The sequence below is a fragment of the Acomys minous genome, assembly GCF_964271855.1.
Source record: "Acomys minous genome assembly, chromosome: 1".
NCBI classification, from domain to species: domain Eukaryota; kingdom Metazoa; phylum Chordata; class Mammalia; order Rodentia; family Muridae; genus Acomys; species Acomys minous.
Genome location: NC_140483.1, coordinates 187216704 through 187243677, shown reverse-complemented (window position 1 = coordinate 187243677; position 26974 = coordinate 187216704). Strand labels below are relative to the sequence as shown.

The 26974-nt window shown below is 41.8% G+C and overlaps 1 protein-coding gene across 6 annotated transcripts in view; it reads left to right on the top strand.

Moving 5' to 3' along the window:
- The window catches only part of DOCK7 (dedicator of cytokinesis 7), a 185207-nt gene that overhangs the window by 114341 nt on the left and 43892 nt on the right, over positions 1-26974 (top strand). For 5 of the 6 annotated variants that reach the window (XM_084777076.1, XM_084777074.1, XM_084777073.1 and 2 more), the window contains 8 exons: positions 2843-2932; positions 3841-3936; positions 5890-6030; positions 6127-6240; positions 6882-7052; positions 11095-11234; positions 18254-18423; positions 20170-20324. In XM_084777076.1, coding sequence (XP_084633202.1) covers positions 2843-2932; positions 3841-3936; positions 5890-6030; positions 6127-6240; positions 6882-7052; positions 11095-11234; positions 18254-18423; positions 20170-20324 — 1077 coding nt within the window. The remainder of the gene's footprint in view (positions 1-2842; positions 2933-3840; positions 3937-5889; positions 6031-6126; positions 6241-6881; positions 7053-11094; positions 11235-18253; positions 18424-20169; positions 20325-26974) is intronic. The other variant, XM_084777075.1, reaches the window with a different exon arrangement.

The following is a 26974-nucleotide window of genomic DNA, read 5'->3' as shown; positions in this document are numbered from 1 at the left end:
GTTAGTACCAGTGTCTCTGTGACCGCTGTTTATGCACTGTTAGTACCAGTGTCTCTGTGACCGCTGTTTATGCACTGTTGTTAGTACCAGTGTCTCTGTGACCGCTGTTTATACACTGTTGTTAGTACCAGTGTCTCTGGGACTGCTGTTTATGCACTGTTGTTAGTACCAGTGTCTCTGGGACTGCTGTTTATGCACTGTTGTTAGTACCAGTGTCTCTGTGACTGCTGTTTATGCACTGTTGTTAGTACCAGTGTCTCTGTGACCGCTGTTTATGCACTGTTGTTAGTACCAGTGTCTCTGTGACCGCTGTTTATGCACTGTTGTTAGTACCAGTGTCTCTGGGACCGCTGTTTATGCACTCTTGTTAGTACCAGTGTCTCTGGGACCGCTGTTTATGCACTCTTGTTAGTACCAGTGTCTCTGGGACCGCTGTTTATGCACTGTTGTTAGTACCAGTGTCTCTGTGACCACTGATTATGCACTGTTAGTACCAGTGTCTCTGTGACTGCTGTTTATACACTGTTAGTACCAGTGTCTCTGGGACCGCTGTTTATGCACTGTTGTTAGTACCAGTGTCTCTGTGACCGCTGATTATGCACTGTTAGTACCAGTGTCTTTGTGACTTCTGTTTATACACTGTTAGTACCAGTGTCTCTGTGACTGCTGTTTATGCACTGTTAGTACCAGTGTCTCTGTGACCGCTGTTTATACACTGTTAGTACCAGTGTCTCTGTGACTGCTGTTTATGCACTGTTAGTACCAGTGTCTCTGTGACCGCTGTTTATACACTGTTAGTACCAGTGTCTCTGTGACCGCTGTTTATGCACTGTTAGTACCAGTGTCTCTGGGACCGCTGTTTATACACTGTTAGTACCAGTGTCTCTGGGACTGCTGTTTATGCACTGTTAGTACCAGTGTCTCTGGGACTGCTGTTTATACACTGTTAGTACCAGTGTCTCTGGGACTGCTGTTTATACACTGTTAGTACCAGTGTCTCTGTGACTGCTGTTTATGCACTGTTAGTACCAGTGTCTCTGTGACCGCTGTTTATACACTGTTAGTACCAGTGTCTCTGTGACCGCTGTTTATGCACTGTTAGTACCAGTGTCTCTGTGACCGCTGTTTATACACTGTTAGTACCAGTGTCTCTGGGACTGCTGTTTATACACTGTTAGTACCAGTGTCTCTGGGACTTCTGTTTATGCACTGTTAGTACCAGTGTCTCTGTGACCGCTGTTTATACACTGTTAATACCAGTGTCTCTGTGACTGCTGTTTATGCACTGTTAGTACCAGTGTCTCTGTGACCGCTGTTTATACACTGTGAGTACCAGTGTCTCTGTGACCGCTATTTATGCACTGTTAGTACCAGTGTCTCTGTGACTTCTGTTTATGCACTGTTAGTACCAGTGTCTCTGTGACCGCTGTTTATACACTGTTAGTACCAGTGTCTCTGTGACCGCTATTTATGCACTGTTAGTACCAGTGTCTCTGTGACTTCTGTTTATGCACTGTTAGTACCAGTGTCTCTGTGACTGCTGTTTATACACTGTTAGTACCAGTGTCTCTGTGACTGCTGTTTATGCACTGTTAGTACCAGTGTCTCTGTGACTGCTGTTTATACACTGTTAGTACCAGTGTCTCTGGGACTGCTGTTTATACACTGTTAGTACCAGTGTCTCTGGGACTGCTGTTTATACACTGTTAGTACCAGTGTCTCTGGGACTGCTGTTTATACACTGTTAGTACCAGTGTCTCTGGGACTGCTGTTTATGCACTGTTGTTAGTACCAGTGTCTCTGGGACTGCTGTTTATGCACTGTTGTTAGTACCAGTGTCTCTGGGACCGCTGTTTATGCACTGTTGTTCGTACCAGTGTCTCTGTGACTGCTGTTTATGCACTGTTAGTACCAGTGTCTCTGGGACCACTGTTTATGCACTGTTGTTCGTACCAGTGTCTCTGGGACCGCTGTTTATGCACTGTTAGTTTTCTAACAGGTTCTATTCAGGGCTTGTACATCATTATAGAAATTTTTATGTAGAAAACACCGAGCAGTTTTTCATTTGCTTTAAAGAATAATTAAATGTATTGTTTCCTGTGGTCTTTATTGCCATATCTCTTTTTCATAATCACCAAGTAGAAAGATTGGTAGTAAGTTGAAGTTAAATATAAATAAATATGAAGTGTTACAATATGCATGCTGTAAGAATAAGTGCTGGAGGAAAAGCTCTATTTTTACTGTGTTGCAAAGTATGAAATTTATTATAACTGTAACATAATTTAAGACTAGTTGCTTCATGACTAACTGCATGCTACATCAAAATATACTTCTTACCTGTATGTTGGCTTTGAAGGAAAATTCTCTCATTCCTACAAAAAATTCAGTTTTTTGTTTAAGATTATAACTGATTTATATTACATATAACTGATTACACATGGTTTATGACAAACTTAAATGCTGTGCTTTCAATAGAAAAAAGTAAAGCTTCTAAAGTTTTAATTTCCCTTATTGAGCACCAAATTCTTGATTTTTTTTTTTGTCAGACGCCAGTTGAGAAGTATGTTTTTACTGTTTACGTGTTTTCACTAGATATGTGCATGTGTAGATTACATAGATAAGTTTCATTCTTTGCAGCACTCTCTGTGTAATTAATCTCTAAGGTAATTAATCCTAAAAACAAAACACAGAAAGCAGTTTTCATACTGCTTTTAAAGAAGCGTAAAATAGCAGTGATATCAGAAATAATATAAGTGGTTGGAAATTGTGCATCGTCCGTGACCTTCCGTCCTCCAGGGCAGCGTTAATGTTTTCTCGTCATTCATCCATCTTCACTCCGTAGGCTATGGATCGAAGTTGTAATCGTATGTCTTCGCACACAGAGACGTCAAGTTTCTTACAAACATTAACGGGACGCTTACCAACTAAAAAGGTAGATTCATAAGAAGATAGTCATAGAGGGGGAAAGTTAAAACTTGTGAAGCTTTTTTACACAGCCAGTGTGAGATACTAAAATAATTTTGTTGTGTCTAAAAATACATTTGAATAAGCAGTGCTGGTCTGGAGCCTTTGGGCATATCACTGTTGTGTAGGGGTTGTTTACATTACAGTGATGTTTCTATCTTTCGGATCGACTGTAGTATATATTAATTCAAATTAAGTAATCAAATTTTAATACTAGAAAAAGGTTTGAGCCCTTACTTTTGCTTCTGTAACTACTCCTGTTTTGTTTTGAATCTCCAGGGGAAGGAAGATGGGTTAGAAAAGCTATCAGTCTTAGTAAGCGCTGTTGGCTTCCCCTTGCGCACAGCCCTGGCAGGCCTTCCATAGTGCCTGTGCTGCTCTGCAAGTACTCTGTATGCGTATCCATTATGAGGAAGGCTCTGCTTTTAAAATACATCCTAAGCACCTGAAACTTAACAGCACATAGAAAAGTTTGAATTTGTAATGGTATTTCCTAAATTGTACCAACTAAGTTGATGAATGTCTTATATGCTCAAATATGTATTCAAAATACAAACAAAATCCAATTTATAGCTGTGAGGTTTTGGTCTGGTATTTTTTGTTTGCAAGTGCAATTTAGGAAGTTGTTTCCTGCCTGTCCTTTTAAAATTACATTTTACTCCAAGATAACATGTAATTTTTCAGCTTTGAACATACCACACTGTCTTCATGCATAAACAGTCGTTTCGTTAATGGGTGTGTCCACTGCGTCATCCAGTGATTCGTGTGCCCTGTGTCACTTACTCCCATTACGCCTCATTTGTACCTGTGTTATCATTTGGTTTATGTCACCAGCATATCTGACTTTGATAATAACCTTGATCTATTCCTGAATAGCTTTTCCACGAGGAACTGGCTTTGCAGTGGGTTGTTTGTAGTGGCAGCGTTCGGGAATCAGCGTTGCAGCAAGCCTGGTTCTTTTTTGAGTTGATGGTAAGCAAACTGAACATGTTCTTTAATACCTTCTAACTCAGTATGCAATTTGTATCAGCTCATTTCTCTTTTAGATATTGTGTCCTCCTGTTTGCCCTCAAAGCAAAATTGTATGTATTTGTTTCTAAATATACATTATGGACACCAACACAGTATAGATGAAATTATAACATGTGAGGTTCATTTGAACTCTGATTCTGATTTTCTTATGTCTTGTTCTTCTTGGATACTTATCAGGAAACTTGTGACAGTCTTTGCTAGTCTGTGCAAGTTAATAAAGTCAATGCTGTAGATTTGCAACAATTATTTTAGAGCTTTAAAATACATTCTTTTATTATTATAGGTGAACAATGTATAGGGAAATGCTAGTTACAACCAATTTGAGAAACATTTTTTGCTTAATTCAATAAATGATACTACAAACCAATTAGTATTTTCATGTCACTTAAAACATGGCTATACTTATGTAAATGCACACCTCTTAATGAACCAAGGCAGTGAGTGATTATCATGTGACTGTGCCGGCCTGTTAGGTTATATAGCTTTCTAGTGCACACATCTTTAGGTAGCAGCACTATAATCAAGTTCAGGCATTCTGGAGCTAGGGATCTTCCTCTTTGTTTTTTCCCTTAGGACTAGAAAGCTCAGATCATAGGACCATTTTCTTTCAACAAAAATAATATTTAATCAATATGGAACAAAACGGTAGCAAAAACTAACGAAATAAAGACAAGTAAAGAGAGAGAGGGAGGGAAGGACAGATGGAGGAAGGGCAAGAGAGAAGGAAATAACAGGGGCTTTTAGAATATGACATAGAGTTCTTATCAGCAGTGACTGTCACCTGTATTTGAGATAGACAGCATTGTTCCTATAGATTCACTAATCTACAGAAAAGTTAAACCTGGGGATAAAGGCTCATTTTCTCTTAGAATATAAATATCAAATTTATAACCCGCATGCTTTCATTGTAAGATAAGAATTGTAATTTGGGCTTTACCAAAAGTCTTTCCTATGTGTTCAGATTTCTTAAATGTGAGTCCAGAGATTATAGTTCAAGCGTTGGCTGTAGCCGGGCGTAGTGGCGCACACCTCCTGTCCCAGGGCCTGTTAGAAAGAAGCCTGAGTGCTAGGAGTAGTGCATGATTGCAGTGGCAGGCAGAACTGAGTTTGAAGCCAGTCTGGTTAGCATAGAGAATTCCTAGCTAGCCAGAGCTGCATCAGGACCCTGTCTCAAAAGGACTGAGGGGCTGGGCTACAGACGAGTCTGGAGTTCTTGCTAGCATGCACTGCCTTGTGCTCATTTGGCTGTGCTGCATGCTATCAACACGTCAGCTCTTTAAGTGTAAACACTGAAATTCCTTATTACCATTACTAGTATTATAATACGAATCTTTCTGAAAACATTCTGTTAACTGAAGTCACTCGAAGTTATTAACTAATATTTTATGTAATAGATACTGATGATGGTTCAGTGAAGGCAGGTTTCTAACTATTGAAAGCTCCTTATTCAGGGGCAATAGAATAAAACAATGAATCAGTCTTAAAAATTTTTAATTAAAATTTTTCTTACCCAGTGAAGCTATTTTCCGCTAACACACACTGATTTTTTTCATTTGATAAAATAATTTATGAGGATAAAGTGGAAAAGTTTTATTGCATTTGATATTCATTGACAAAATATATTTAAGGAACATTGTCAAAATGCTAGAAAATCAAAAAATATTTCAGTTGACTGCTAAATTACTTGTTATATTTTGAGATAGCCTGAGTATATAGAGCTATTATAATTTTCTTAAAATTAAGAAATTAGCCAGGCGGTAGACATACATATAATCCTAAGAGCTGCGAGTCTGAGGCAAGAGGATGAGGACTCATGGCTAATCTGTTTATATTGTAAGATGCTGTCATAAAACAAAGCAAACCAACAACACAGATAATGGTGTCCTTTTACAGGTAAAGAGCATGGTACACCACTTGTACTTTAACGATAAACTGGACGCTCCAAGGAAAACCCGCTTTCCAGAACGGTTTATGGATGATATTGCTGCTCTAGTTAGCACAATTGCTAATGATGTCGTGTCACGATTTCAGAAGGTGATGATGACTTCCCGTTGATGTCTCTTACGAGCTGAGAGTAAACTGCTTTTGATCATGATCACTATTACTGTTGTTGTTTATATTGTTTCCTAGGACACAGAAATGGTTGAGAGACTCAATACAAGCCTTGCCTTCTTTCTCAATGATCTGTTGTCTGTTATGGACAGAGGTTTTGTCTTTAGCCTTATAAAGTCCTGCTACAAACAGGTAATACATAGTCAGTAGTTGAGTAACTGGTTTCTGGGCTAAGCTTCAGAAACACATTCATATACTGATATTAAAATGAAAAAGGAGCACAGAGTTTTGTGTTATTAATACTGTGGTAAAAATACATGGTGCATGTTTTATTAGGACTAAAGCAAGTAGGTCCTAGAATAGCCAGTTTACTCCACTCCTCAGTGTTTCCTTCTTCCCATTAAAAGATAGCCAGAGTGTGATGAAGTGCAGCCTTTGAATGCTGTACAGATACAGCATTTGTGGTGAGTGCACAGTTAGCTGAACTTTTACCATTCTGGGTGTTATTTGTTTATTTGAGATAGGGTTTCATGTAGCCTAGGGCAGGCTCCGACTTCTCTCTGTAGCTGACAGCGAGAACCTCTGAGGTTTACTTCCTGCATCCTGGAGGGTTATTGCAACACTGGCAGTAAAAGAATGTGACTTTAGCTTAGTCAGGTGGATTTATACTGTAGACTTGCAATTTCATGTTTATAGTGTTTGTTGTAATTTTGGAAAAGAGGGTATTGTCATATAAGCCATAGAACCCCAAACCTCTGTTACTGGCATATTACTATGGGAGGAAAACAAAACCATGTAAGTTGGTGTTCTCTTGTTTACATAATGCTTCCAAGGTGTCCTCAAAGCTCTATTCACTGCCAAATCCAAGTGTCCTGCTGTCCTTGAGGTTGGACTTTCTGCGAATCATCTGCAGCCACGAGCACTATGTTACATTAAACTTACCCTGCAGCTTGCTCACCCCGCCTGCCTCGCCATCGCCTTCTGTTTCTTCTGCAACATCTCAGGTATGCAAAAAGGGAGGACATATATATGTTCATCCTCACACAGAAGGACTGAAAACAATGGGTAGAGAGATGATTGTGTGTTATCTGATGATTGGTTAGGTAACTGGCTCACTTCTGAGTGCCCATCTAATTCCCAGAACAGCTCCAGGAGGTTGTTTTGTTATTATGTATATTGGCTCCCTCCAAATCAGAAACAGAAAGTAAGAGGCCGTCAGGTGAGGCTTGGAGCCACAGCTTTAGTGCAGAGCCAGGTCCGTGAGCGTGACGTGCTTGCTTCGCACAGGTACGTGAGTTCACCTACGTAAACTCAGTTACTTTGATGTTTTCACAAATTGAGTTGTTTTCTTGATGCGTATATGGAGACCAAGTTTGGGGTAAATGCCTATGAAAGGAAGCAGAGAAAAGAGTCAGGCTGCAGTGCCAGCTCAGCTTGCTCGCTCACTTACAGAAACTCACGTGCATTTATATATAGTTGTACTTGACTCACACAGCTAGCAGTTTCTTTGGAGATTAAAAAGATTAAGACTTTATAGTTGTAGTATCATGGAAGCAGAGAATAAAATGTTCTTGTTATATTCTTCATGAGTTGGACAAGCTGTTTGCATAGTAGTCCTAATGACTGAAGTCATAGTTGCTCTTATGCATCCCCTAATTATATTTCTATGGTGTGGAGTGCCCAGATGCAGTCAGTTCTGTAGACTAGCTCGATTTTACGTTTGTTTGTTTGTTTGTTTGTTTGTTTGTTTTTTAATTAAACCTCACTTAAATAAACTGGAAAATATTAGAGAGCCAACCACAACTTTAAATTTCATCTTTTTAGAATGTCTCCTGGATCAGCCTGTTTTCACTTATCTTTATGCCTCCCTAATGAATGCATCTAGCCTTTTGCATTCTTCCTGTTTTCTTCCAAAGCTGTGGCTACTTGACCAGCGGCAAATTAGTCAGAAGTGCCTTTCCTAAAACCTCCTTACTACATGGCATTTACCTATGAAATTCTCATGGAATTTCTTGAATTATCTTACTCATTTTCTTGTTTAACTGTAATTTTTAAATATTAGTTACTAACATAGATGTCCTAGTCCCTGACCACTGTAGGCTTGTAACCATAACATAATGCAAAACACATTTATTCTAACTTTAAAAGGCCCCATAGTCTATCACAGTTTCAACAATGTTTAAAAATCCAAAGTTCAGAGTCTCTTCTGAGAATCATACAATTTCTTAACTGTAATCTCCTATAAAATCAAAGTTAAAAAAAAACCAATCACATACTTCCAACATATCGTGGCACAGGATATGCATGACCATTCCAAAATGTAGGGAAGGGAGCACAGTGAGGAAACGCTGGACCAAAGAAAGGCTGAAAACCAGCTGGGCAAACTCTAACCGCACATCTCCATATCTGACGTCAAGACGCTCTCGAGATCTTCAGCCCCCTCCAGCTTTGTTGACTGCAACACACTTCTTTCTCATGGGCCGGCTCTACCCCTGGTAGCAACTTTCCTTGACAGGGGTCCCATGACTATCATCTCTAACCTCCAGGCTTCACCTTCACAGCTTCACACAGTGGCCTTTCTAATCCTCCTGTAGGAGCACCCCTGCCACACACCTGACTGAGGCATCTTCCCTTAGATGTAAAGAGAGATTCCATAGCCCCTTTCTTCAGTTCTTGATTCTAAAGCCAGAACCAGGCTGCTGAAGCTGCCGAGCTCTGCTATTTGCCCCGCCGTTCTGTTACGTCTTCACCAGCTCTCTGTTTTCCATGGTTTCCTTCACTGCCTAAGCTTGAGTGTTATGGAACTTGCTCTGTAGACCAGGCTGGCCTTGAACTCAGAGATCTACATGCCTCTGTCTCTAGAGCGCTGGGATTAATTGCATGTACCACCACAGCTTGGACCTAAGCTTGTCTTTAATTCCTTTACACCAAATAGAAGCTCAGCAGGGATAGGATCTTGCCCTGAGGTCACCACTCCCTTAATTCCATTTAATATCTTTGTTTGTTTGTTTGTTTTTCGAGACAGGGTTTCTTTTGTAGTCCTGGCTGTCCTGGACTTGCTTTGTAGACCAGGCTGGCCTCGAACTCACAGAGATCTGCCTGACTCTGCCTCCCCTGGGATTAAAGGTGTGTGCCACCATGCATTTAATATCTTTAACCTATTTATCTCCTTGAAAACAGGATTTAGCTCCATTCCACTTCCTTGTGCTCCTTTAATCCTTGAACCATACGTTTTGTACTTTTCCTTGCTTAGCCTGCTCCTTTTCATCATAATGCTCTTCATATGAGTTAACATTTGTCACCGCACAACAGAGTTTATACTAGGCTATTTTTAAATTTCCTTTGCCAATACAGTTAATCTAAAACTCTTCACCTTAGCCTTAGGCAAATTTTTCAGACAAGGGCAAAAAGCCAACAAATTCTTTACCAAAATATCATTAGAACAGTCTCTAGGCCACACACTAAAATTCTTCTCTGAAACCCGTTGACCCAGGACCTCACAGTTCAAATCACCTCAGCACCACTGTCTTCCATGTTCTACTAGGATGGCTCATTAAGCCAAATTTAAGTCACTCTATTGCTTTCCAATCCAAAGTCCCAAAATCTACATTCCTCCCAGTACCCTGGTCAGGCCTATCACTGCTTGGTACCAACTTCTGTCCTAGTTAGGGTTTCATTGCTGTGAAGAAACAACATGACCATGGCAACTCTTTTAAAGGAAAACATTTAATCGGGGCTGGCTCACAGTTCAGAGGGTTAGTCCGTTCTCATCGTGCCAAGAAGCATGGTGGCGTGCAGGACGGCATAGTGTTAGGGAGTAGCTGAGAGTTCTGCATCGTGATATGCAGGCAACAGGAGATTGGTGTACACTGGGCATAGGAGACCTCCAAGCCCGCCCCTACAGTGACACACTTCCTCCAACAAGGCCACACCTCCTAATAGTGCCACTCCCTGTGGGCATTTAAACACGAGTCTCTAGGGGCCACACCTATTAAACCACCATAATAGACATCCCCTTTGGGGGCCTTTCCTAAAACCTCCTTACTACATGACATTTATCTATGAAATTCTCATAGAATTTCTTGAATTATCTAGTTTACTTTCTTGTTTAACTGTGTAATATTCAGATTTTAGACATAGACATACCCTCTTTGTGGGGGCAGAAAGTATTCTTTATACTTAATTCGAAGTTTTCTCTACAGCAATAGGAAGTTCTATTGCTCTATATGCTGGAGATACATACACATATATGCATATACATACACATATATAAATATATATGCATATATACGCATTCATATATGTGAATATAGAATGTGTCTTGAGGGATAGAAGCTTTTTCAAGACTACAACTTCTGAAGATTTAGTAAAAAGACCACAAGATGATCCACAAATTTCAAAGATAGTATGTTTGCTGAAAAGTAGCTTAGGTTATATTTGAAATTTCTTTAGACACTAAGTGCCACGATTATGGACATTTCTCCTGTCCTTTAGGATGAGGGCATATATAACATTAATGTTTAGTTCCATTTCTTCCCTTCAGAGGGTCACTGAAATAGCAGTCACTGAAAATAGAAATTTTCGGTATGAGAAAAGCGAAATTAAACTTTTTGCTAATTAATTTCAGTAGTAAAATTGATAAACTGTTTGGAAGACTGAAGCTGTAGGATCATGAGTTTGCGACCCAGCATAACAAGACCCCATCTCCTATTTAAAAACAAATTCATGAGTTGAGCAAGCTGCTCTCCTAAGGGCTTTCTGTGAGGTCATTGTTGGCCGGTGCACTCCTGAGTCCTCTTCCTAAAGTCTCTAATACCCAAGTAGAATTACCCAGGCTGGGTTGGCCTCCTGTGTTTGATAAAGAAAGCACATAGATGTCACCATAGTCTCCCATACCCAAAGTAAGAGCAGGTACTTTTCTGTGAACTCTCCAGAGTAGCTTTTGTCTGGCGTAGCAGCGTCCATGTCATATGCTGCAATGCCCCCACTGTAGGATGTTCGCTGCACAGCTATCAACGGTTGAGTTCTGTCTTACCCCCCCAACAGAGTTCTGGATTTTCCACAAGCGTGCAGGACCAGAAGACTGCAAACATGTTTGAGTTGTCCTTGCCCTTCCGCCAGCAGCATTACCTGGCCGGCCTCGTGCTGACGGAACTGGCACTCATTTTAGACCCTGACGCTGAAGGGTGAGTACACCTTTTCCACATTGTAGAAAATCCGTTTGATTTTAGCCAGTGGATAGATTTGCTAACATTTAAATTAACACTATCTCTGCCTCTATATTTTTTTCTGTTTTGTAATTCTTTAAGCTCCATGTACTTGCTATGTCTGTATTCAGTACTTTTGAGATGGTGTTTATATTTCACTGCTGAATTTGAGATTTATCTACACGGATGGCATATCATGGTTGATTTTTTTGTACAAGAAATGATTGTGAGCCAGCCATGGTGGTGCACGCCTGTAATCCTAGCACTTGGGAGGCAGAGGCAGGCAGATCACTGAATTTGAGGCCAACTTGGTCTACAAAGCGAGTCCAGGTCAGCCAGAGCTACACAGAGAAACCTGTCTCAGAAAAAAAGGAAAAAAAAAAAAAAGAAAGATACATGGACTATTTATTAAAATACTGTAGGCACTTTTCAGTTAAGGAAAACAGACTGGTTTTTCTTTAATTCCTGGTGAGAACATTTTATAATTTGCCATCCTTTCTTAAAACCCTGTCCTTTAAAAAATATCTGTTGTTGAATACACTGTTAGAGGATCTTTGGAGACTGATACAAGAAAAGAAACCATCTGGTGATTTTCATTTATGAAGTACCTTGGTATCTTGTGGGATAGCAGCCCTTATGAGAGGCACCATCTTAACAGTTATATTTTAAAAACCTGTTTGATAGCCTGACACTATCCCGACACTAACCCAAATTCTTAGCTCTTTGGAAGACTCAGGCCATAGGATCCTGAATTTGAGGCCATCCTGGGCAGCATAGCAAGACTCCATCTCCTGTTTAAGAACAAAACAGGCCAAGAAAGGGCTTAGTTAGAGTGTGTCCTGCTCCTCTGAGGACCTGAACTCGGTCCCCAGTACTGATGTCAGGTGGTTCGCAGCTACCTGTAACTATCTCCAGATATAACCTCTGCTAGTCTTTCAGGAAACCTGCGTTCATGTGCTCATACACACACACACACACACACACACACACACACACACACACAAACTAACTAAAATTAAAAACAAATATTTAAAAAGCAAAACTGTATAATCATGATTATTTGGGTTAAAAAATTTTTTTGATACTCTGATCATCTTAAGTTTATCCTGAAGGTAAGTGTCATACAATACGTCCATGAAACAAAAACATGCAACTTTAAGTAGGTTTTTAATGAATGTTTAATCTGCTTAAGAATCTACTAAACACAACATAGGTTCTTGAAGTCCTTAGTAATATGTCAGGGAAATAGTTGATACTGAATAAAAGTTAAAAGGCCAGATTATCTGCAAATGAAAGATTTGTACTTTTAAAATAATGAGAACATACATATAGAATATATTTTAAAAAATTAGTTTTCACGAGACTGTGGGATTCTGAAGAGGTGTCAATAGGCTCTATACAGAGTAGGATCTGTGTAGACTGTACAGAGAGGAAAGTGTAATGGCTAGGACTCTGCCTTCCAATTCTGTTTGCAAGCACTTTCATGTCTTACCATCTGACAAAAAAGTATCATGTCATTTGAAGATAATAAAGGTGTCCATTTTTGAGGAAAAAAGATGCTCTTTAGCTTTTCCAAATGTACTAGCTGTCCTTAACACCTGGTAGACCTCAGTCAGGCATTGGAATATTAGTGTGAGTGCCTGCTCTTACTTACTGTGCCAGGGTCACCTGATACTTCCTCGAGGAATTAAATCAGGCCAGGTGGAACGGCCACAGCACAGCTGAGGCAGTGACAACTTTATTAAGAGCAATCAGGTTTTTTTTTAAATACCTTTATCAGAAACAGAATAAAGTGGCAATTGGCTAAGATCAATAGAGTTGTAGTTCCAGGATACAGTGACATTTGCCAGTTATACAGAGTTCACAAGATTAATGTCTAAGACTAATTGTCCTGTCAAGCTTCCATGCTTCCTTGACTTCCAAGGGAACAGAAACACAAAGATGCCTGGACGCTTCACTGCCTGAGGGAGTGCATCTGGCTCTCGGGACCATGAACTCTAACCTGAGAAACCTATGATCCAGGCCAACTTCATGGCTCCCTGCATGCTATATTCCCAGCGTTTTTACTTGGTCAGGATGGCTTTAGTTGTAAGAAACTAAAAGTTCTTCAAACTAACTTTGTTAAAGGAAATGCGTTTATTCATATCTGGAAGAAAGAGGGTTCTTTGTGTCTTCAACTCATTGGCTTATACATTTACTCTGCAGGAATAGTCACCTTTGCTCTGACTGCAGGAGGGTTTCCACCAAGTTATGATTAATTACTACCTTTGTTCATGGCTCGAGGGAGAGGGTGAATGAATGAATTCCTTCTCCCACACAAGTGTAAATATTTCTGTAGGCTCATTAGGGTCAGCTAGCTATTCAGATGGACTCTGTCTCCATCGCTAAGCAAGTTGCTGCACGGATTAGGTTAGTTCTAATTGCATGTGACTTATATCAAACATGGATTGTTTGCTACAGCACACAAGATGAGGTTACACCAACCCCTGAATCAACTGTGTTGCTAAGCACTATTCCTTATTGTCAGGCTTTCTCTATTGAGAAAACTGGGTTAATTAAAGGTTGTCTCTTTGCAGACTATCACAAACGAACTGGCTAACTCACTATTTGAAGCAGCAGGGCTGATGTAGCTACAGTCTGATGCTGAAGTTGCCTGGAGACAGCCAGCTTCTGAGCCACAGGGGAACACAGCTTTAGTTGACTCAGGATGCATGGCTGGGAAAGATTTTTGTTGAGTCCTGTGAGTTCACTCTCACCTTTCTTTGTGTATTCAGACGCTGTAGCCTGTGTGCCGCACATTAGAAGAGCTCATCAGCCCTTTTTGTTTCATCCTTTTCCTCTTCTTTCCTGTGCCCACTCCATTAGCAAATTCTGCAGCTCTCCAAAACATATCCCACGCTTAGCTACTTCTTCCCATCCCTGCTTCTGCTGGAGTTAATTACCTTCCTTCTTAAGCCTCTAAAATCATTTTTGACACAATAGCCTGAAGAGTCTTTTTCAATGGGATAAGATTATGCTGTGACCTTGCTTAAAATTATCTTGCTCTCTCCCTGTAAGTTAAGTGCCACTTAGAATAAAACCCAGACTTTTAATAATAGTCCTCCAAAGCTCATACATTTGGGCCTTGCCCATCGCAGTACTTGAGTGCCCTGTGGCCTTCACAGAGCCTGCTGCAGTGTCACGGGTAGAGCAGGAGATCCCACTGAGGCTCTCACTGCCTGCTAAGCGATAGCCCTGTTGCCTGTGAAGCACTCACTCTTAGCCATGCCGCCCGTTTTCTCTTCGGCAAAGCACTCCCGTGAAGTTTTTCCTGCACCCCCTCCCATTAGAGTATACGCTAGAGAGCAGATGGCTGTGCTTCCTGCTTGGGTTTGAACTCTTAGAGCTTTAGAGTTTGTTTAATGTTTTCTTAGTAGCTAGAGGCCCAGCTCATCTAAGATAAACCATTCTACCTTTTAGCTTGATTGTGACAAGTTCATTTCTATCTTTGGGCCTTAGCAATTGAAGTTTTTCTGTCTAAAACAACCCTTGAATGACCCTAAGAGGGCCACGTACCTGTGTCACAGTCTTACAGGTCTAGGCAGAGATACTGAGCCGGATACATTGCCAGATCCCCTAGGGGGAATGCTTGTCCTTTGATTTCACCTCCTTGCTAAGTAATCAGAATCATTCCTTGATTAGCAGTAGTGTGATCTATAGTTAGCCAAAGATGTGCTTGTTACATACTTCCCTTATAGCTGGAAAGTTAACCAAGAAACAGTGTAATCAAGGCATAGATCCCCTTGTCTTTTAAGAGCTGTTGTCCTAGGTTTCTGTCCTGTCCCTGGGATGAAATGTCATGACCAAAAGCAACTTGGAAAGGAAAGTGATTGTTTGGCTTATATGTCCAGATCACAGTCCATCGGGAAGGGAAATCAGGACAGGCACTCAGAGCAGGAATTGGGAGGCAGGAGCTGATGCTTACAGCCTTATTCTATAGTTTGCTCAGTTTGCTTTTTTTTAATTTAAATAATTTATTCAGATTACATCCCTTTGTTATCACCTCACTTGTATCTTTCCTTTCCTCCCTCCCTCCCTCTTTCACCCTATTCCCTTCCCCTCCCCTAGGCCTGTGAAGAAGGGAACCCCTCCCACCATATGATCACAGCCTATCAGGTCTTATCCTGATAGCCTGCTTCCCCTTCCTCTGAGTGTTATCAGTTTGCTTTCTTATGGCACCCAGAGCTACCACCAGCCCAGGGACAATACCTGCTCCAGTGGGCTGAGCCTTCCCATATCAGTCATCAATTAAAAAAAAAAATCCACAGACATATCTAGAAGCCATTCTGATGGAGGTATTTTCTCAGTTGAGAGTCATTCTACCCAAGTGACTCTAGTTTGTGTCAAATTAACAAAAAACTAGCTGACATGACTCTGTAGTGTAATTAAATGTTAATTTTATAAGATATAGATTTTTGGAAAATAGAAGATTTATACTTCTTAATTTACATATCACTCTATAATAATGCAAAACTTTTTGTGTTGTGTATTTGTTTTTCTCTGGCTAAAGTAAACTCCTTAAAAACAAGAGCAGCAAGCCGGGTATGGTGGCACATGCCTGTAATCCCAGTACTTGGGGTGCAGAGGCAGGCAGATCTCTGTGAATTCAAGATCAGCCCAGTCTACAGAGCAAGTCCAGGACAGCCAAAGCTACACAGAGAAGCCCTGTCTCCAAAAAACTAAAACAAAAGAACAAGAGCAGCATCTTGAGTCAGACAGCAAGAATGGAGCAGGAGCTGGGGATGTGTGTGTGGCATGCACGGAGCTCTGCATTCAGTCATTAGCACTGAGAATTGTATAATTATATATCTAATACTTTAATGTGGTTGGATAATAAAATTCATGAAAAGGCTTCATGAAAACAAACTTTAGACAGGTTGGAGTCTGGGTGTGCCCACTGCTGAGAGGGTAAGAGTGCTTGCCTGGCCAGGCACGATCACTGTGGTGAGAACGTAAAGAGCAGAGCACCCCCACCTATGGCCGTGCTAAGCAAGTGCAACAGGACACACACAGGGAGACATGAAAGTGGGAGAGGAGCTTGTTGGGAAGTAAGACTGTGTGTGAAGCGTATCTCGAAGTTGTAAGAGAATTGAGTAAAGTTAAGAAGAGTCAGCGCCTGGATTAGCTCCTTAGGAGCGTGAGGACGGCGGCGGGAGCTGTTGTTGGGAAGAGCATCGAGCGGGAATGGGGACTGAAACATGACTGCGGGTGTGGTTTTAACAGGACTTGAATGTATACTTTATGAGCCAACCTATAATTGAAAGTAAGATGTGCCTTCAAGGGAGGAATATGGTCAGGACGGCCGTGGACAGTGTTGAGGGGAGTGGGATTCACTGGCAGCCTGGAGAGCGTTCTCCAGGGGAATAGAACCTTTTCTGAGACTAAAAGGACTGTGTCATAGGTATAGGATGGACATAGCTGGGCCTGCAGAGCTAGCTAGTCAGTTAAGAGCGTTTTCTGCTCTTGCCGAGGACCTGAGTTAGGTTTCTGTGGCGCACAACCACCAGCTCCAGGGGATCTTATGCCCCCTAGTGGCCTTCATGCCCAGCTCCGCAACTCACATTTACACTTCTACATAAATTCCTTTAAAAAATTTTAGAAGAGATGAACATATTCAAAGGCCTAGCTAGAGCAGGCCCAGGACAGCTTGTCTTTGCTAAGACAAGCACTTGTTGGTGGGTTCTCCTACAAGGACCAGCCTGGAGGCTGCTGCCTGCTACAGCTTCAGGGCCAGGGGGAGTTGGGATGGGTGAACTTTAATACGAGTGGTCTGTGGAGTCAAAGTGCCTTCTGTCTGTGGAGAGAGCAAGTGTGAGAAGAGGACGGGAACCCTTGCGTGCTTACCTTGGGGAGAAAAATCAGAAGGACCTACATGAGGTGAGACAGACAGACGGCAAAGGGATCCCACCTACTGACCGCACAGTGTGTCAGAGGATGGTTCTTTCAGGAAAACAACAAGTAATAGAGGCAGGGGAGCTGGCTCCCTCATTCAGTAGGGGGCTGCCATTCAGGCAAGAGGAGCTGAGTTTGCATTCCCAGCCCCCACAGAAGAAGCTGGGCACAGCACATGTCCAGTCAGCACTGAGAAGGTGGAGACGGGGTGATTCCTGCAGCTCCCTGGCCAGCTCATCTCGCCCAGTCGCTAACTCAGGGTCAGTGAGAGACCTTACCTCAAAAAATAAAATGGAGAACAATTAAGGAAGACATCTAATGTCCATCTCTGATCTCCACACACCTGCATTTTATACACACACACACACCTCATACACACGTGCCTTACACACAGGTTCCTTACACATGCACAAAGTCATGCATATACTTGTGCCAAGTATGTATACAAAATAAAAATAAAGGAAGGAAATAATGTGGTTCTGATATATGTGGAGAGACCCTATTTGTTGGCATAAAAGTTAAAGCTACCTCTTCAGAATTCTTACTACAGAGCCAGTGTGCCGGCTCAGCAGGGAAAGTATATGCGTGCACGTGATGGCCTGAATTGAATCCCCAGCACCCAAAAAAGGTAAAGGAAAAGCTGACACCCCAAAGCTGTCCTCTAACCTCCACACAGGTGCCATGGCACATGTGCAACCCCCATTTCGTTACACACAGTAATATTTAAGTTTTTGTTGAAATTGGTACTGTTCTCCTTTTATGTTCCTTACCATTCTAAAGCACTAACAAGGAGTTATTTCAAAGAGTTTGGTTTTACTTGTAAGTGAGATAATAAAGTTCTTCCTTTTCCTACCATATCTGCAATGTATTTCAAGTGTGTTTTCATTTGTATGAAAATGTATGTATTTGAAAATCTATTTTCAAATGTATGTAGTTGACCTACTTTAAAGTGAATATTCTATAGAGTGAATTCGCAGAACAAACGCCTGAACAGGCTGATAGAGTGCTGTGATGTGCTATATCCGTGCGCTCACGGCTTCTTCTCTCCTTCTCTTCTTTTTAAATAGACTGTTTGGGCTGCATAAGAAGGTCATCAATATGGTACACAACTTACTGTCCAGCCATGACTCTGACCCACGGTACTCTGACCCTCAGATAAAGGCTCGGGTGGCTATGTTGTACCTTCCTCTGATTGGTATTATCATGGAAACTGTACCTCAACTTTACGATTTTACAGGTACTTAATATAAGTAATGTAGTTTTTCAAAGCCTGTTGTCTACGAGTTCTAGAAAATGTCTTTTAAGGTTAAACAGTATAAAGAAAATATACCCTGGTGCTGGAATGAGGCTCAGCGGTTAGTAGCACTGACTGGTCTTGCTGATTACTTACTCCCAGCCTTCACGAGGTGCCCCACCACCCATGACTACAGTTAGAGGTCACCCAGTACACTCTTCTGGCTTCTCTGGGAAACAGGCACATGCAAGGTGCACATACGTGCAGGCAAAATACCCATATATATATACAAAAATAATAATTTTAAAATTATTTTTAAAGTACACTCCTATAAAAATAACTGTAAATAGCCATGTTTAACCATGTTCTTTAAAACTTTTGAGTATTTGAGAAGATTCATTGTGAGATTTCCCCTAAGAAGATCTTAGGATGGGTTTTAAATTTTGAGTTTATAGCAGTTTATACCTGCCTTTTAGAAAACACAGTTCTTCTTGTATGTATGTGTATTGTGCATATTAAGAGAGAATAATTCTTGACTTCCATCTACTACCCTTATAGTCAACTTCATTCAGAGATATGTAATTGAAATTAATGTTCACCTGCACATTAATAATTACATTTATTCCAAGTCAGGATGTTGAAACTACGATGCTCCTTAAAAACTAGACCCTACAAAGTTTTGTTCCTCTTACTTTGACTATTCATAAGGTACTTACATGCACAGTTTAGGTTGTCGTGAAACTAGCAATTAACCTGATACAGTACTTGCAGTTTGGTGAAGTCAAAATCATCTCCTGGGTATCTGATACTATTTGGAAATAACTCCTTGTCTGTACGAGATTAGTGGAGTATAACCTCCCCTGGTTTGGGTCACTGCATTGTTTCCTGCAGAAAAGCAGGAATGTTTGTGGTGTTAGATATTTCATGGTAACTGGAGTTCAGGTTTCCTCTAGAAAGTACTGGAATAGAACTGAGTTAATGTTTAAACTTAAAAAGAAATAAATCTTGATGATAAAAATTGCTAGTGCCTTTAAAAACGGATTTAAACTGAAAATAATTTTTTTCAAGATTTGCTACCATTTGAAAAAAATCAGACAAGCTACATAATCTAGAAATGTCACACACAAAAAAATTAAGAGCCAGTTATATGATAAATGATAAAATATAGGTAGTAGTCTTTTTAAAAGCTACTTTTTACCACAATCTATATAAATCTACTATGAAAAGTTAAAATTTATTTTAAAGTAGACACAGTATGCATGCATGGTGACACTAACAGTTAAAAGACATATGAATAAATATAAACTGCAGCATTAAAACAACAACATCAATTAGTGCTGGCACATACTGTGGTACTATAATACCTATATAGCTGCCTCCGGTGGCTGTTACAGTGAGCTGAAGGGTCAAGAGCATCTGTTTAAAGTGCTGTGACATTAATGTCTCTGCCAGTAAATTACCTCTGAGAGTAAGAAAACAGTCTGAAGGCTCCTTTTTCTCACTGTTAACCAGTATCATGTTATCAGTAAGACTGCCAGTCAACCACAGAGTCTTAGTAGTCGAGTCTGGGGTGTGTAAAATTTACACATGGAGTCTTGGCTCTGGGAGTCTTAACTGTGGGTTCCCAAGAGTCAGCTGTGTGTCTATATTGGTGGCTTTTTCTTTTAAAGAATCATGGAAAATAAGAAAAGGACTGCATGTTTAATAACTCGAGCTGACCTAAAGTTTTCTTCCGTCTTTCCCTTTCAGAAACACACAATCAACGAGGAAGGCCAATTTGCACAGCCCCCGACGATTACGATAGTGAGAGCGGGAGTTTGATAAGCCAGACGGTCGCCATGGCAATTGCAGGAACATCAGTCCCTCAGCTGACAAGGCCTGGCAGTTTCCTCCTCACCTCAACGGTAAAATGAACCTCTATACAAAATAGGGGTTTTGTTTTGTTTTTCTAGAGTACCAAATATACACAAAGAGGTGTCCATTGCTGAGGCTGTTGCATTGGCCAGTGCAGACGCATTCTGAGTGCTCTAAGAACACGAACTTTCCTATAATATTATCTGCTGTGTACCAAATGGTGTGAAAAACTGTTATCCTTGAGGCTTATAGGATGCAGCCCTGGATTTTGTCATTTAGAACTTTGTAAATTTTCTTCATTTTTAAAGCTCACTTTATTGGCTCTGAAAATACCCTGAAATTAACAATTAATCTTTAAACTCCATGCCTTTTAAATTTAGCAGAGTAATCTGTGAAGATCTGTGTGATTGTTTTCCTCCCTTAAGGGGAGAGACTAGGGAGCAGGGAAGACACAAACCATCATGGAGCCAGTTCACATTCTTAAAGCTTTGAGTTGCTGCTTTCAGGAAACTCAGTAATATATATGGACACTGCCGTGTTTGGCATTAATAGCTTTATATGTTCCAAGTAGTCTTAAGTGTACATCTTAATAGTTAGTTTTAGTTATTTATGAAACTGCACAGCCTTCTCCACACATTACTTTGATAACATTTTGATCTCCCCCCCCCCCGAAAAAGCCTGTATCTGCCGTCCCCTTATTTCTACCCACCTGGCAGGGCAGTGATAACCTACTTCATGTCGGTGCAGTGAGGTGTAAAGCAGACCGTGTGCTCTGTACCCTTTGGGCCTGCTTCTTGGCACCATGCACCACGCATGCTTTTAAGCTTCCTCTGTTCGTTCAGCAGCATGTATATATGGTTCTTTTCTTTTTTAAAATTACCAAATAGTACTGCATTTTGTTGATATACCCAGAGTTTGTTTATCTGTGTTTTAGTTTGTTAACTTTAAGATACCTCTGTTAGGAATAATAAATGCCATTGTGAACACTTGTATGCAAGTCTTATTTATCTCCTGGGTAGAAACCTTGCAGCAAATTTGCTGGACATTTCTGCAGTTAACATTTGAGAAGCTAAGCCTTCTTAAAGGGCGTGAACATTGCAGTGAGGGCTCACTGGCACATCCTCTCGTGTGTGCACGTCCTCCCGTGTGTGCACATCCTCCCGTGTGTGCACATCCTCCCGTGTGTGCACATCCTCCCGTGTGTGCACATCCTCGTGTTTGCACGTCCTCTAGTGTGTGCACGTCCTCCCGTGTGTGCACGTCCTCCCGTGTGTGCACGTCCTCCTGTGTGTGCACATCCTCGTGTTTGCACGTCCTCTAGTGTGTGCACGTCCTCCAGTGTGTGCACGTCCTCCCGTGTGTGCACGTCCTCCAGTGTGTGCACGTCCTCCAGTGTGTGCACGTCCTTCCGTGTGTGCACGTCCTCCCATGTGTGCACGTCCTCCAGTGTGTGCACGTCCTCCCATGTGTGCACGTCCTCCCGTGTGTGCACGTCCTCCAGTGTGTGCACGTCCTCCCATGTGTGCACGTCCTCCAGTGTGTGCACGTCCTCCCATGTGTGCACGTCCTCCCGTGTGTGCACGTCCTCACGTGTGTGCACGTCCTCCAGTGTGTGCACGTCCTCCAGTGTGTGCACGTCCTCCAGTGTATGCACGTCCTCTAGTGTGTGCACGTCCTCCAGTGTGTGCACGTCCTCCAGTGTGTGCACGTCCTCCCGTGTGTGCACGTCCTCCAGTGTGTGCACGTCCTCCAGTGTGTGCACGTCCTCCCGTGTGTGCACGTCCTCCCGTGTGTGCACATCCTCCCGTGTGTGCACGTCCTCCCGTGTGTGCACGTCCTCCAGTGTGTGCACGTCCTTCCGTGTGTGCACGTCCTCCCATGTGTGCACGTCCTCCCGTGTGTGCACGTCCTCCAGTGTGTGCACGTCCTCCCGTGTGTGCACGTCCTCTCATGTGTGCACATGCTCTCATGTGTAATCTTTGGAGAAAGGGCTGTTCAAACCCTTTGTCTTGTTATTGAGTTGAAAGAGCCCTTTGTATATTCCAGGCGCAAACTCCTCAGAGCCGCACGATTTGCAATAGTACTTCCTTTTCTCTATGGATTATCTTTTCTGTTCTTGATGATAGTCATTAAAATGCAACATTTTGGGTTTTTCTTTAATTGGTTGTAGAAAAATTTGGAATTGGTGAGGCACTTAATCTTTTATCATGACTATCTGCCCAGTGGCCTTTCAAAGTTTGAGCAGTGTGCTTACCATAAAGCCTACGGTGTTTTCAAGATGACAGGCCTACCTGCTCTTTCCCAAGCATGAATTTTTATTCCTAAAACTCAGGGACAATATAAGCTAAAATTATCTATAGACAAATCATAATAGTTCTAGAATGCCCCCTCCAAAAAAAAAAAAAACACTTTCTGTGGGGCACTAAAAAAACTGAATTCTTTTCAAGAGTTTGAATTGGATTGTTTCAACCAGATGCATCAAAAAAATGAATTTTGATGAGTTCCAATTAATTTTCTTTTCTTGTGTAGTATGCTTTTTGTGAGAATTCCATGTGGAAAATGTATAACGTGCACACACACAAGCTAATCATAAGCCAAGCCTCGGGTGCCTGTCTGCAGTCCCAGCACTTCAGTGTGTACAGTCAGGTCGTATTTGACAGTTTAGTTTGTTTCTTTCCATTGTTTTCCACACTCCCTCAGGCTGACTGGGGTCTCCAGTGCAGGAACGTTTTCAACTTTTTTTGTTGAATGTATGTTCAATGTTAACCTGGTTCCCAGCACCCACAGAAGGTGGGTGCAACTCAGTTTCAGGAAATCTGGTGCCTTTTTCTGGCCTCCAAGGGCACCTGCACTCACATACACATCACACACACACACGAGAGAGAGAGAGAAAGGGGGGAATCTTTAATTAAAAATACATTTAAACTTATTTAATAAAAATGTTTTCTTGAGTCATTAAGATGACCAGGTTATTGAGCTTTCTAGTCTTTTTTGCTGTTGTTTGAGACAGGATCTAACTGTGCAGCTCTGGGACTCACTTTGTAGACCAGGCTGGCCTTGAACTCACAGAGAGCTGCCTGTCTCTGCCTTGTGGGTACAGAGATTAAAGGTATGGGACACCACTAATAGCTGGCTTAAGTTAATTGTAAAATAACCTTGAAATTCTAAATTAAATTCAGGCTTTTTTTTTTATATAGTTGTATTTTGATGTATTGGTTTGCTTGTGTTTTCTTTAGGATTTGTGTTTTTGTGCTCTTAAATAATTCTGCCTATAACTTTCCTCTCTGAACATTCTTTCCAGGTTTGAAAGCAAAGCCAGGCTAGCAGTTGAACTGGGCCAGGGAGTTTCCTCTTGTATTCTGTTCTCCTCAAGTGCTTGTTTATGGGTTCTGTCCCCTCCTTCCCAGAATTCTGGAGAGGCTGACTGTCCCTTCTGTTGCTGCATTGTGAAGGACAGGGTGTTGGGGATTTTCCCCCCACATTAGGTGTATTTCTTCTCATGGCTGTAAGGCTGTTCAATTTTCCTATTTCTTCTTAAATTGTTTTTTTTTTAATAAATTCTGTTGTAGTGAAATTTTATTCAGATTTCATGGCATTTAAAGTTGTTCTGAATGTTTAATGCGACCTCTGTCATGTCTGTCCCATGTGTAGTCAGGGTAAACATTTTGTTTCCGTGACTAACATTTGTATTTTTTTTTCTTATCAGCAGTTTTGAATGGTGGACATGTTCATTCATACCTGTAATTTAGCACTAAGAGGACTGAGGTAGGAGGATTGCAGATTTGAGGTCAGCTATATAATGAGCCCTTGTCCCAGAGATGTCAAAAAAAGTTTGGTTGTTATGAAGTGCCGACTCAGTGCCGTTGCCCATCCCTTCTGTTGAGTGTCTCTAGCCGTCTCTGTCCTGCCTGTGTATGATGCTTCTTTCTTTCTTTCTTGTTTGTTTATTGGGGTTTTCTTTTTTCTAACTTTGGATAAATGTTTAGCTCAATAATTTCCATCTTTTTTTCTTAATATATCTCTTAAGCCTCTCAATTTTTCTTTATAGTTGCTTTAGTTAACTGCTACTGTTTTGCATAGCATTTTCATTATTCAGCTCAAAATGTCTGTAACATTCATGGTGATCTTTAAAGATTTCTGCCTATTTAAGAATTGCAGACTTTAAATTTCTAGTTGTAAATATTCTTCTTTCTGCTCATGGTCAGAAGATGTGCGTCTGGATTTTGGTGAAGCTGCTTCTAGGTCTCGTCTACGGTCCATTTTGTAAATACCTGGTGCTCAGCTCAGATGGTATTTGCTGTTGCTTCTGTTTAAATATTCTGGCCTTCACTAGGTTTTGTCTGCTTACTTTGAATTCCCCAGCAGTTGAGGTTTAGATTTTTTCCACGTTACTCCACTAGATTTTTGTTATCTTCCTGGACTGATAATGAGGTATTCAGCAGCTTAAAATTAAAATTGTTAATATATTTCTGGTGGCTTGTGCCTTTGGTGAGCATGAACTATAGTGTTCTTTTCTGTATTTTTTCCTAATGCTTTTAAATGTTACCTTTCCCATTTAAATTCTTTATCTAAAATTAACTTTATATGGAATGATACAAGATGGAAGTCCATTCTTTTTCCCTGTAGAGGAATCAGTTGTCCCAATTCCGTTTATTAAAAAGTTTGTCACCTCACCCCTGAGCCACACTGCGTGCTGTTGTAGGTCGTTTCAGAATCATGAGATACTTCTCACGTTTCCTGTGCTGTTTGTTGTTTGTCCCTCTATACACACCAGAATCGCACTGTCCTCATCATCCCGACTTTCTAAAAATGTGCTGCTATCTGGGAGAATAAATTTGTCTCCTTTGCTCCCTGAACCCACCTGGTCCTCACTCAGCTGCTGCGTCAGAGGCTGAATACGGAGGAGAACACTGAACATGGCTCCCAGTCCCACCGTCCGACTGCAGACTGCTTGGGCTGGCTCCGTGTTCTTGCTGTGACCAGGGATGAGTAGTCACTTGTAGGCTCTGTTTCTTAACAATTAAACTTTATTATACAACCCAACTAGCTTACACAAGAGGGAAAAAAGGTTAAAGGGAAAAAAGAGTGAACCTTCCGGTATCTGTTGCACGGACGGGTCCCTAGGTGTCTCTGGCCTACGTGCTGGTCCGGCTGTTCGCTGATCCTCCTTCCGATCCATGTGCGCTCGAGCCCGGCCTGACCCTGTTGCCCCTCTCTCCTCTCTGCCTGCCTGTCTCATGTGTGAAGGTTAATCTAAGGGAGTATCTATGAAGTGTCCAAGGGTAAAGCTGTTTTCACCTGTGACAAAGCTTACAGTCCTTTCCACAGTCACAGTTATCTCTGGGGTACTGGCAACAGATGAGCGAGTTAATATGGGCTCAGTGTTTGGTGCGTTGCCTGGGGCAGAGTACGTATCCGCGTTAGCTGCCACCACCTGTTTCAACCAGAAGACAGATGAAAGATTGTCAAGAGAAGTAAAATCGTGACCTTGGCAGTTAAGTGTGTTTGGCTTTGCTGAGTCTTTCCTTACTGATCTCTTTTTTAAGTAAACATTCCAGTAACGTCTCAGGTGAGGAGCAGGGACTTTGGGGTTTGGTTACTTAGCCAGAATCTTACCTTTCAGGAAAACTAGTAGTTAATATAATCTTGTAAGATTGTGAAACTCATCACCGTAGTATTTGGCACATTTCAGATTTTACTCCTATCAGCGTCATTATTGTTGTCTGTTCTTATTTGTGAAATTGAGATGAGACAACTTACTTTGTAATATTTTGGGAGGGTTAAAATGGCGTGTGAAGGGCTTAGTACATTGACTGAGCTAGATAACAAGATCCCTAGTCAGTGGTGCCATAAATAAGCTCACATGCTCTGTTTTTCATTTACAGTTCACTGTATGTCTTCTTGTAGATCACAGATACCTTTTAACCTTATATGCAGTAAATAAAAATAGCATCTATACTGTATGTATATTAGTTATTTTTCTGTTGTTAAAGTTTATTTTGACATAAAGCTCCGGAGGGATGGCACTCCAGGAGGGCAAACAGGCATAGCAGCAGAACCAGGCAGCTGACAGCTCACATCTCAACCCTGAGCATGAAGCAGAGAGAGCAAACTGGAAATGGCTCGAGGCTTCACTCTCAGAGCCTGCCCCCGCCCCCCGTGATGTACTTCCTCCTGCACCCCCCCCCCCGTGATGTACTTCCTCCTGCAACCCCCCCCCCGTGATGTACTTCCTCCTGCAACCCCCCCGTGATGTACTTCCTCCTGCACCCCCCCCCGTGATGTACTTCCTCCTGCACCCCCCCCCGTGATGTACTTCCTCCTGCACCCCCCCCGTGATGTACTTCCTCCTGCACCCCCCCCCGTGATGTACTTCCTCCTGCACCCCCCCCTGTGATGTACTTCCTCCTGCACCCCCCCCCGTGATGTACTTCCTCCTGCACCCCCCCCGTGATGTACTTCCTCCTGCACCCCCCCCGTGATGTACTTCCTCCTGCACCCCCCCCCCCCGTGATGTACTTCCTCCTGCACCCCCCCCTGTGATGTACTTCCTCCTGCACCCCCCTGTGATGTACTTCCTCCTGCACCCCCCCTGTGATGTACTTCCTCCTGCACCCCCCCGTGATGTACTTCCTCCTGCACCCCCCTGTGATGTACTTCCTCCTGCACCCCCCCTGTGATGTACTTCCTCCTGCACCCC